The sequence below is a fragment of the Patiria miniata genome, unplaced genomic scaffold (assembly GCF_015706575.1).
Source record: "Patiria miniata isolate m_02_andy unplaced genomic scaffold, ASM1570657v1 HiC_scaffold_2, whole genome shotgun sequence".
NCBI lineage: Eukaryota > Metazoa > Echinodermata > Asteroidea > Valvatida > Asterinidae > Patiria > Patiria miniata.
Window position 1 is genome coordinate 2,365,788 of NW_024037058.1, and position 12,390 is coordinate 2,378,177.

The 12,390-nt window shown below is 41.6% G+C and overlaps 1 protein-coding gene across 1 annotated transcript; it reads left to right on the forward strand.

The window, feature by feature from the left end:
• Positions 1-796: 796 nt before the first annotated feature.
• On the forward strand, positions 797-2,116 carry LOC119726832. The gene has a single exon (XM_038198689.1). It carries the CDS (start codon positions 797-799, stop codon positions 2,114-2,116), a length of 1,320 nt encoding a protein of 439 aa, XP_038054617.1.
• The last annotated feature ends 10,274 nt before the right edge of the window (positions 2,117-12,390 follow it).

Below are 12,390 nucleotides of genomic sequence, written 5' to 3' on the forward strand. Positions count from 1 at the left end.
TAGACAATGTTATCTTACAGAAACATCAAACTGTATTATCATAACTGTATGATATTACGAAGCAAGTGTTTATTTAAAAATGTTATCAGAACATTAAAAGTTAAAAGTGATAAAGGAAAATCGGAAACGAAGCCGAGCTTTGAAAAAGGCCAACAATGTCATGTTTGTTTTTGTATGCGGTGTCCGGGGTAAAAACAGAGTCAATTCGTCGCACACGCAGTGCGAGCATAGCGTGAGTTACGAAAACACGATTTAAAATTGTTACGATCTTATCGAGACAACATGCAGTATCACATATATTATGAACAAAGGAAATGAGTATTTTCGAGAAGTCGTGGAGAAATGATCACGAAAACACGTACTGCACGTTGTGAATAACAACACCAAGTATACTAGTCGTGTTCCCTAACGTGACGAACTTCGAAGCTTACCCAACTTTCCTCGTGTAGTGTTCCCAAACCTCTTTCTTGACAAACCTCAAATTCATGCAGTGAAATACTGGTACTTTTACCTTATTAATGCTTGCAAATTAAACTCTGTAAAGAATTTCGGTTTCATAAAATTTAATCACTGTGCTTTGCCTCCGTTGTCAGACTCCTACTTCGACTCTACTGTTTCAATTAGCAGTGACGAGATTTCCAACAGCTTCGACAACTCGCTGTCATTTTTACATCAACCTGACCAAACACTAGCTTCTGAGGTTAATGCTACTAGTTTGAGGGCAATTTTTGGTGCGAACATCAATGCTCGGAGCATTAAAAACAAAGTATCGGAACTCCAGGCAGTTGTTCACTCAATGAACTTGTCTGTTGTCGCTGTCACTGAAACATGGTTGGACTCCACAATTCCGGACTCTGCTCTATTCGAGACTCACAGTGTGTTTCGTAAGGATCGCAATCGTCGAGGTGGAGGTGTGTTACTTGCGATTTCGAATTCTCTGAATCCAACAGCAGTTGATTCCAGTGGTTTTCCATCATCCATTGAGTTTGTATGCGCTGCTTTTACCATTAATTCTGAGCGTTGGCTCTGCGGAGCATACTACAGGCCTCCCACGGATGCTGCTAGTTTGGGACTTCTCGAAGAAGTATTGAATAACCTTGAATTGGACCTGTACGCCGGCTTTATTTTGATGGGCGATTTTAATATCAACTGGTCGCCTGTCAATCCGTGCCCACTGAAATCTACACTTCAAGATTTAGCCGACAGCTTTTGTGTGGATCAAGTCGTTTCTAAACCTACAGGGTCTTCAGCTGACTTTTTGACGAATACCATAATTGATCTGATATGCACATCTCGACCAGATCGCGTTTGTAATGTCAGCATCGAGCCTGGACTGAGCAGTTCTGATCATCACATGGTTTCCTTCAGAATTCGAGGATCTCCTGGTAAGCTGCCAGATCAGGTTCGTGAAACGTTCCAATATCACAAAGCCGATCTGAACCACTTTCATAACTTGCTGTCTGCGGTGCCCTGGAACCTGATTGATTACAGCGACTTAGACGATGCTTGGGAGAACTTTAGCGATTACTTCCTTGCTTGTGTGCGGGAATGTATTCCTGTCCGTCGAGGTAGAAAACGAGTTAAACCCTGGATTTCTGCGGATCTGCACAAGCTGATACTTGAAAAACGCAGACTTTTCAGGAGAGCTCGATCTACAGGGACTGCGTCCGCCTGGAACAAGTACAAACAAGCTAGAAATAAGGTTCGCAAATCCTCCAAAAAGGCTTACAATGACTTTGTGACTGATCTGTTTCAGAAAAAGGATAACCGTAAGTCCTTCTGGTCGTTTGTTAAATCCAAACGAAATACTTCAAACTCTGTCGATTGCTTCCTTCTGTCAGACGGTAGCAAAATCTGTGACCCAACACGGATTGCAGCTGAGTTTAATTATCTGTTTGCCAGTTTCTTTTCAGGATCTGCGGATACCAACGATGTCACTGCCCCTGCGCTGGACATCCCACCTCTGAACAATTTCAGGATAACCACAGCGCAGGTTGCCTCTGAAATCAAGAAACTGTTTGCTCGAAAAGCTCACGGTCCAGATGGCATCAGTGCACAGATGCTAAAATTAGCTTGCCCTACCATCATACCTGTGCTGACTAAATTCTATAAATAGCACGCTTGCTGCAGGATGTCTTCCAAAGTCTTGGAAGCGTGCTAATGTTGTGCCGGTATACAAACGTGGTGACAAAACTAACTTGTGTAATTACAGGCCTGTCTCGTTAACCCCGATCGTCTGCAAAATCTTGGAGAAGATCGTTGTTCCCCAGATACTCGACCACTGTCTGGAGAACGGTCTTGTATCCTCTCAGCAGCATGGCTTTATTCCAGGGAGATCTTGCAACACTGCATTATTATCGGCCACAACGGCCTGGTTGAGATCTCTGGATGCAAGAGTGCCTGCAAAGTTATGCGTTTGTCATGGCGTCAACTACCCAGTCCTACTTACACCAGAGTTGTAACGAGTCACTGATTTTTGTGACTCGAGTCGAGTCGAGTCATTTTAAAAGAAGTGACTCGAGTCGAGTCGAGTCATTAGGTCAACAAGGTCGAGTCGAGTCGAGTCGAGTCACAGAGTGTGGTCGAGTCGAGTCGAGTCGAGTCGAGTCAAGTATTTAGCTCGAGTCAATTCGAGTCACAAATATTTGAACACTAAATTACAATAAAAAGCAACAAACACAAGAGAGAAAGAATACAAGGCACCAGTCTATTACGGAAATCCAAAGACATAAAGTATGCTGTATGGTACCCAACCAACAGTTTCCATTGCTAGCTCACGTCACAGATAAGAAGATGTGAAACTTCGGTCTTATAACCGTTTGGCTTCGAGTCTAGATTTTGTTGTTCGCTGATCGCTGACAACGTTAAAACCTAATTGCATTATACAAAACTGTTTCTGATTATTTAAAGGTGGGCCCGTCTGTATCCATTTTTGTGTGTGAAATCGGGACATGAATTTAGCCAGCGTTCCACCAAGAACTTCAAAATCGCCCGAAACCAATGATGAAACCACGGATTGAGAAATGCGTTTTAAGTCTGGTTCCGGGTTTAGCATTACATGCTATAGAACCACAAGGTGGGAGTCCGCGACACGGTGTATGTTTGTTGTTTCATTATGGAGGAAGGAAACAGACTGCCGCTGTATATAAACGTACATTATTCGCGAACATTAACGTGACGTGAACAAAAACTGGCAACGCGAACGGCGCAGCGTAAGTCATTGCAAATATTTTTCGCAAGTAAGTTTTGCTTTTATTTTGGGACTCGAGTCTTATTAGCCTTCCTCGAGTCGAGTCGAGTCATTCTGATGAGGGACTTGAGTCGAGTCGAGTCATTTGCTCGCAGTGACTCGAGTCGAGTCGAGTCATTTACCCGTCGGGACTCGAGTCGAGTCGAGTCGCCAAAAAATGTGACTCGAGTCGGACTCGAGTCGAGTCATTGACTCGAGTCATTACAACTCTGACTTACACCCTCGGAGGTTCTGCTTTGGAGTGTGTGAGTTCCCTCAAGCTTCTTGGCTGCCTGTTCCAAAGCAACCTGTCCTGGGATTCGCACGTTCAACAGACTCATTGGCCTGATACGTTGAGTATCTGGCAATTGCCACTCCAGTGTTTCTCTCCACCTGTACAAGACCCTCATCTTGCCCATTGTTGACTATTGCTCGCCCGTTTGGTGGATCCACCGCAAAAAGCACACCGACGCCATCGAATCGATCCAGCGCCGGGCAAGTCGTATGATACTGCGACAGAACTATATGGAGCAAAGCTACCAAGATAGACTGCAGAGCTTGGGTCTAATGACTCTTTCTAATAGGAGAACGTTTTTAAACACCAGTTTTTCCACGAAACTTTTAATGTCTATAAGATTGGGTTTTATGTCGGATTTTCCTAATTTGTTCCACGTTAATGTTAGGCACCCAGACATGCTCACTTTCCTTCATTTAAATCCAAGGACTGATGCCTACAAATATAGTGCTGCTGTTCGCTTTCCTAAAGTAATCTCTGAGCTTGATGCTGAAACCAGGAACATTTTGATTTTAGAGGGTGTGGGGGCTTTTCGTTCACATTTGAGGAGGGATTTATCCGACATGTAATTGGGAGTGTGTATAAACTAGCAGACATCAGATATGTTTATATTTTTTATTTTGGGGGGAATTCGTCTCTATACTGGTTGTTTTTAATACTGGTCTTTGGGGCGTTCCTTTTTTACTGGTTTTTACCCTTTTTCTGGTTTGATGATGTTTTAATATAAATCCATTTTTATCAATTTTTTTCTCATCATGGTCATTTGGTCTCATTGGGGTTTTTCATCTAAGACAAAAAGCATCTTGAGATAGTACAGTCGGCCTGTTTTTATCATTACATGTTCGTATTTACAGTTGTTTAATTTAGTATAATATGGTTCTTATTTCATTTTTATTTCTTCATTTAAAATTCAGTGTTTTAATTTGAACAGGGGTCTGGTCAAACACATCGTTTGATGACAGTGTTTTATGCTTTTGTTTGTCCTTGGCAGCCCCTGTTCATGTGGTTTTACATTTCCTTTTAATTCAATTTTATATTTATGTCTAAAGATGTAAAATAAAATCCGAAATTCAAAAACGGTGGCGTCCGGAAATTGGGCACAAATTGGCGGAGTGTTCCTAACGTGGCGCACTTGAATAAATCTCAGAAAATTCCAAATTAACTTTTAAGAATTTCTGTAAACTTGATAAATTCTGATAAATCATTATTATCTCTACTTACATACCCAACCAGATGTTTGTCGATCAGAAAATTATTTTCGGGGCATTTTCAAAGGGTTCACTTTGCACTTGAAAATAAAATCGGAAAATCACGCCAAAATAACTCTTACTAAAAATGTCCCATTACGAAGCCATTGGATCCCCATGGGACCCCATGGGGAACCCATGGGAATCAAAGAGATACACATGGTGGTCTCTTAAAACACCATGGAGATCTCTTAAAACACCATGGTGTCCCATGGGAACACTATGGACAGCTAAAGAAACGCCATGGTGTCCCATGTGAACACCATGAGCAGCTACTGTAACCCCATGGCACCACCATGTGGTCTCATGGTGGTCTCTTTGAATACCGTGTGGTCTCTTAAAACACCATGGCGATCTCTTAAAACACCATGGTGTCGCATGGAAACACCATGGACAGCTATTGTAACACCATGGCACCACCATGAGGTTTCAAAACCACCATAAAAGCACCACCATGAAAATGTAGGGGTGACCATGCATGGGGGCCATGGTGACCAATGGCATCGCCATGGGAATGCTTTTCTATTCAACGGAAATACGAGCATGGGGAAATACCATGGGAATAAACACCATGGGATCGATGAACACCATGGAGATGAATACCATGGAGATGAATACCATGGAGATGAATACCATGGAGATGAATACCATGGAGATGAATACCATGGGGATGAACACCATGGAGATGAATACCATGGGGATGAATACCATGGGGATGAATACCATTGGGATGAACACCATGGGGATGAACACCATGGGGATGAACACCATGGAGATGAACACCATGGGAACACCATGGGGATGAACACCATGGGAACACCATGGGAAAACCATGAGACCTTTTTTGAAGAATTGTGTCAGTTATGAGTGTTCTAATTGCATTTTTTAAAATTTTGCTATGAATAATTTAAGTCAAATGAAGAATGCACTCTATTTTTATGTGGAGATTTGGCACGTAAAAATACTGTGGATAATTTTAATTCATTTATTATTATTGAAAACAATTTATTATCAAAAATAATTAGGATACATGTACTGTGATTTGATGGTACAACTTTTAAAGTGGTATGGAAGCCGGATACTACTTTTTTGACAAAGAGTGCTTCGACACTCCCCTAAATGCCGTACGCGGGACAATCACGTACCTTCGGAGTCCCATGATGGCCACTCCCCAATGTGAGAATATAATTGACATGGAGTAAATCCATAATGCAGATATTGGATGCTGCTATGGAAAGTTACTGGGAAAATATAATGATAAGGTATATATTCTGAAACAAGCCATGGGACATTTTTGTAAGGGAATTTTTTCTTCTAACCAGTGATGTAGTGCCTTGATGCTGGGCCTTGGCCTTAAGGCTGCCTTAAGGCTGGACTTTAGGGCCTTGGCCTCGAGGCTTGAGGGCAAAAGCCTTGGCCTTGGCCTTGGCCTTGAGGGATCAGTGCCTTGCAATTTTCAGTCAAGGCTCTTCAAGGCCCATAGATTTTTGCATTTTCCAGATAAATCTGTTTGAAATTTTGCTGTTACCATTTTAATCGTGTTACCATGGAGGAGGGAAACACTCTATAGATTTTTGTGTTGGGCACACTTCCACTTTTATAGCATCATATTGTGTTACCATTGTAGTAGATTTGCTGCAACAATATTCTGTACACTTGTGGGGCTAATGAGATAATCACTTAAATTGTATACTTATGGAATAGATCTGATTGGTTGTATATGTCTCCCTGATAAGTGCTAAAGATTTGCATGTACATGTATCTGTTTTAGATAATGCTAATATTTCTGACCATGTTGGCCCAGCAAATAAAAATTTCCCAAATCAGTTTCTTGGATCCCCCTTTTGTTACACTCGGGAGAATTGTGCGTCAATATATCGTTATTTTGTTTTAGTTAAACCATATTCATGAAGACCTGAACTTATACTTTAATAGATACAATGCAGTCATAAAACATTGTATGCGAGCATGTTGATTGCAATTAAAGACAAGTTGTTCTTCTTAATGAGCGATTCGTGATGATGTGTCATGTGACTATAATTAGTTCTATATTAGTGGTCATTTTATAAAACAGGGCCTTGGCCTTGGCCTTAGCCTTGAGGGTTAAGCCTTGGCCTTGGCCTCGAGGCTTGAGGGTCAAAGCCTTTGCTCCAACACTGCTTCTAACTTTGAAACGGGTAAATAAACTCGCGATTTATGAACGGGAGTGTTTAGAACTTGATGAATTTCACTTTCTGTGAAATTTCAGTTAAAACTTTTGCTCTAGCTAGGCGCTACAGGCGAAAAATCAAAGTGCGCCACGTTGGGGGCCGCGCCACGTTAGGGTACATCAACAATACACGATAAACATCCATGAGCCAATTGCGGTATCGAATCAGGATACAGGAAGAAAGTTTCCTATCCAGGGTTTACTATTGGAAACGAGGTTGAAAATAAAGTAAGCACTGGGGACGAGGTAGGAGCTTCACAGAATCTTGTGAAGTAAGAGGCCTACGACGTATATGTTTATTGCTGTAGCTGTTCAAGACCGCAGTTAGACAATGTGCGCAAATGCTATCCGAAAACTTCCCATAGAAATGCACGCATTCCATACCGGATGTGATTTCTGTTTCATTGCGGAACATGTGTGGACAAAATGTTGAGCGTCGCATAATGCAATCCGACCGTTGGTGATTCGAAACGGTGCCTTAACAGGTGACGGGAATTGTAAATTTACAACACAGATAAGTTTTACCGAATTTTCTACATTATTACGCTTTTCAACTAAATAAAAAACATCTCTAAACTGGAAAAAAGAGAGAAATGAATCAGTCTTAACGGCCGTTTCAAACCTTGCAGGTTGTAAGCACTGGAGACAAGGTTGCCTTCAGCCCATAGAACTGTAATTTAATATAGCTCTATGCTCCAGCCTCGACTCCATGGGCGCGTGCGCGTTCCTTCACTAACCGCAAGACATGATGGAAACAACATGGCGCAGTAGGATCTCGTACCCATGGGAACGAGGTTGGGTAGCCTCCGGTAATACATTGTATTACAATTTGCATCACGTGACTAAAACGGGAGGAATTCCTCTTTTTTCCGAAAATGTCCGAAGTTTGCCAAATTTGTTTCGTCGACAATCGGATAGCGCCCGAGTATTTCCTAGTATAATATAGGTTTAATTAACTGACAATATTAAGGGAATAAATGTGTGCTCCGGAGGTTTTTATCACTCGTTTAATACCGCTTAGAGTCTGGGTGCTGATAATTACCCGAGCCGGAGGCGAGGGTAATTATCAGCACCCAGACTCTAAGCGGTATTAAACAGAGTGATAAATACCGACCGAGCACATATTTATTCCCATTCATAAATACCTTATCCGTAAAAAAATATCAAATAATTCGTTCAAAAAATCCCGATTTTGTTCAACAAGTTCACTTCATGCTTTTTGAAACATCCCTCTAGCAAAATAATGGAGTGTTCAGCTGGAGAGTAAGATGTAAACAACCCTTTTATGGAGATTGACGCGCGCGTAACATGTTCTGCGCGATGTCACGCAGAACGCATCTGGGGCGTTGCGTTTTGAATTTAGAACTATAAAATTCTGACTCGCTTGTAGTGTTGCGCATGCCTACGTGAGGATTGTGAACGTTCAACCAATGAAACGGTAAGAGGCACTGGATTTTTAGGAGTCCACATTTTATTGTGACACTGGAAAAGTGTTTAAGACCAGCTAGCCATGTCTTTATCATCCGTTTAAGACCGGCCACGTGACGGGCTCTCGACCAATAGGAATAGCTAAACTGTCTGAGGTATTTATGAATGCTTATTAAAAACTTTTTAAAAATGAGTTGATAATTAATATTCATTGCTTCATTTTAAAAAACTTTAAATTCAACGACGATTTTGTGCATCAAGTATACTCGGATCGTACGGGCGAACTTTTTGCAGCGTCATGTACTATTTTGAATTTGACGACCGTTACCGAGATTTTTCCAAAAACTCGGTCTTCATTCGGCTCCGCCTGCTAACAGTGCTATTTGGGTGCCTAATTTTGAAGATTCAAGATCAACATAAGTCAATGTTATCTTACAGAAATATCAAATTGTATTATCATAACTGTATGATATTACGAAGCAAGTGATTTATTCACAAATTTGATCAGAATATTAAAAGCTATAAGTGATAAAGCGAAATCAGAAACGAAGCCGAGCTTTGAAAAAGGGCCGTCAATGTCGTCATGTTTACTTTTAGCCACGGAGGCTGCCTGACCTCAACCTCGTCCCCAGGGTGTCGAGCAGTACGCGCCCATCACTACCTGCTCTCTCACCCTGGTATTGGATCATTTGCATGTGCAAGATTTTTGAACATGTTTGCAAATGAGAATAGTCTGGTGCCTGCATGTGCGTTACATTAGCGCTTGTTTTTGTATGCGGTGTCTGGGGTAAAAACAGAATCAATTCGTCGCAGCGCGAGCATGGCGTGAGTTACGAAAACACGATTTATTTAATTAAACTGTTACGATCTTATCGAAACAACATGCAGTATCACATTTATACGAACAAATTGGAAAGGAAATGAGTATTTTCGAGAAGGCGTGGACGAATGATCGCGAAAACACGTACTGCACGTTTTGAATAACAACACCAAGTACACGATAAAAATCAATTTCTCGCCAATTGCGGTATCGAATCAGGATACAGGAAGAAAGTTTCCTATCCATAGTCTGGTTCCCAGACCAAAAGATTCTGACTATTCCCGATGAATCTTAGGTCCGGTAGCCTCTGGTAATACTTATGTATTACAACTTACGTCACGTGACTAAAACGGGAGGAATTCCTCCTTTTTCCGAAAATTTCCGAAGTTTGCCGAATTTGTTTCGTCGACAATCGGATAACGCCGGAGTGTTTCCGAATATAATATAGGTTTAATTAACTGCTTATTGCTTGTTAATTTTTTTTTAATGAGTTGATAATTAATATTCATTGCTTTCATTTAGAAAACTTGAAATTCAACGACGATCTTGTGCATCCAATATACTCGGATCGTATGGGCGAACTTTTTGCTGCGTCATGTACAATTTTGAATTTGACGACCGTTACTGAGATTTTCAAAACTGTATGATATTACGAAGCAAGTGATTGACTTAAAAATTTGATCAGATCGAACATTAAAAGATAAAAGTGATAAAGCGAAATCGGAAACGAAGCCGAGCTTTGAAAAAGGGCCATCAATGTCGTCATGTTTATTTTTAGCCACGGAGGCTGCCTGACCCATTGATCTCCATATACACTGTGTATATGGAGATCAATGGCCTGACCTCAACCTCGTCCCCAGTGCTTACTTTATTTCCAACCTCGTTTCCAATAGTAAGCCCTGGATAGGAAACTTTCTTCCTGTATCCTGATTCGATACCGTTATGGATTTGTATCGTGTACATGGTGTTGTTATTCACAACGTGCAGTACGTGTTTTCGCGATCATTCGACCACACCTTTTAGAATATACTCATTTCCTTCCCAATTTGTTCATAATATTATGAAATGTGATACTGCATGTTGTCTTGATAAGATCGTAACAGTTTAATTTTAAAAATCGTGTTTTCGTAACTCACGCCATGCTCGCGCTGCGACGAATTGACTCTGTTTTTACCCCAGACACCGCAAACAAAAACAAACACTAATGTAACGCACATGCAGGCACCAGACTATTCCTCATTTGCATACGTGTTCAAAAATCTTGCACATGCAAATGATCCAATACCAGGGTGAGAGAGCAGCTAGTGGTGGGCGCGTACTGCTCGACACCTGGGGACGAGGTTGGCCTGACCTAAGATTCATCACGAATAGTCAGAATCTTTTGGTCTGGAAACCAGACTATCCTATCCAGGGCTTAACGCGGCTGGAAATAAAGTAAGCACTGGGGACGAGGTTGGCCTGACCTACAATTTAGACGTGAGCGTCGGGAATTATTGTCAGGTCTAGGGAACCAGACTACGAGGGAACCCAAACACCGTGTGTGGCCTTGTGACCCATACGCCCACTGATTGGTCGAGCTCGAGTATGGCTAGCCTTTCACCAAGGCCATCGTGGCTTAACTTGCCCGCATTCAAAGCGGCTGGAGATGGAGACCACACATGCGAGTGGGAAAAAGCTGCCACTCGTGCGTGCTGACTTAATCTTTGCTCCATTCGCTTCGGGTCTTCGCAACTCCGCCGCTCTAAGCCACGATGGCCTGGGCGAAAGGCTAGAGTATGGCCTGCTTCATATTCATAAGTCATTCATTGCACGTTAGCACGTGCTATTCACAATGTTTTCAGGCCAACGTACATGTACGTACATGTACGTCGGCGTACTTACGTTCCTTTCACGCGTACATGTGATTGCAAATCATGAAATCTCGCAAAAGTCTTCATTTTTCAACGGCGATTTGGACCAAATATTAGAAGTCTCCTGCACGTGTTTCTCGTGAAAATGAAGCGTATACTGTCCTCTATCTACTGAGCCTTGCCGTTTCTTTCGGCCTTTTTTAAGAATCGAATGTACACCTAAAAACTATCGGCCCTCGATTTTGTTGATAAAAAATATGATTTTGTTTGTCAGGCCGTAACAACACTTTATATTTGTCAAAAGCAGTTATTTTTGGTATCAAAATAAAGCACGAGATTTTAACTTTTCACTTATTTAGCCATCTTGGCCAAACAGTGCAGGTTTCCAGGCACTTTTCGTGTTTTTCTGTAGTCTCGAATAATTCTCGTAAAATCTCGCGTACGTTTTTGGGCCATCGGGACAAGAAACTGAGGTCAAACAGGGCTGTACGCGTGACCATTTTGCCATGTTGTGGAGGGATCGTTTTTCAAGATGGCTGCCGTTCCGCTTTGGGGAAAATAGGGGTCGTCTTCTTCAGGCAAGAATTTCTCGAAAAGTCAATGGTCAACCCACCAAAAAATGAAAAGAAATTGAAAGACGACATGTCGATCATCATTTTTCTGTGCAGCTTAAATACCTGTGAGAGTTCTGAGTATTTTAAAAATATTTTTGAAGTATGGGCATTTAGCACTAGTGTCTATGGGAATTTATTTGCAGGGTTGCATCCATAAAGACTGGATAGCGGATAAAGAGCCGCACAATGAATTAATTTGACGCCATATTGGTGAGACCGGTGAGACCGGCTGGTGATCTACAAAGGACATGTTGCCGTCTTTATAGACAGCATAATTTCTTTTGTAACATCGCGGTTCACTTGACTTATATTTTGACCACCACCACCGACCGACCAAGGTTTACAATTTTTCTAACGTCGTGGTTTACTTTTTTAATGCCGCAGTTGACTTTTTCGGCGTTTTGGAAATAATAATCACTACGGAAATGTGTCCTTTTTATATATATCGCCTATCTGCCCGAAACGGGTTTCAACATAGATTCTTTCTTCATGTGCCTTCTGGCTCTTTTTTCCTTGTTTTGCAGAAGTCTTTTGTCATTTATACTTTGACATGTATTATTTGCAAGTTTTCTCATTTTGGACGATTATCCACAGTACTACTCCACTCGTCAAGTACCTTCCCACATTTGAGTGCACTTTTGCAAGTGTCTTTAAACCTGAGTTTGGGACGTCCAACTGATCCGGTGAGCCATTGGCAA

What these genes read in the sequence shown, in the direction of transcription:
- LOC119726832 (XM_038198689.1), top strand. Translation starts at nt 797, where the DNA reads ATGAACTTGTCTGTTGTCGCTGTCACTGAAACATGGTTGGACTCCACA.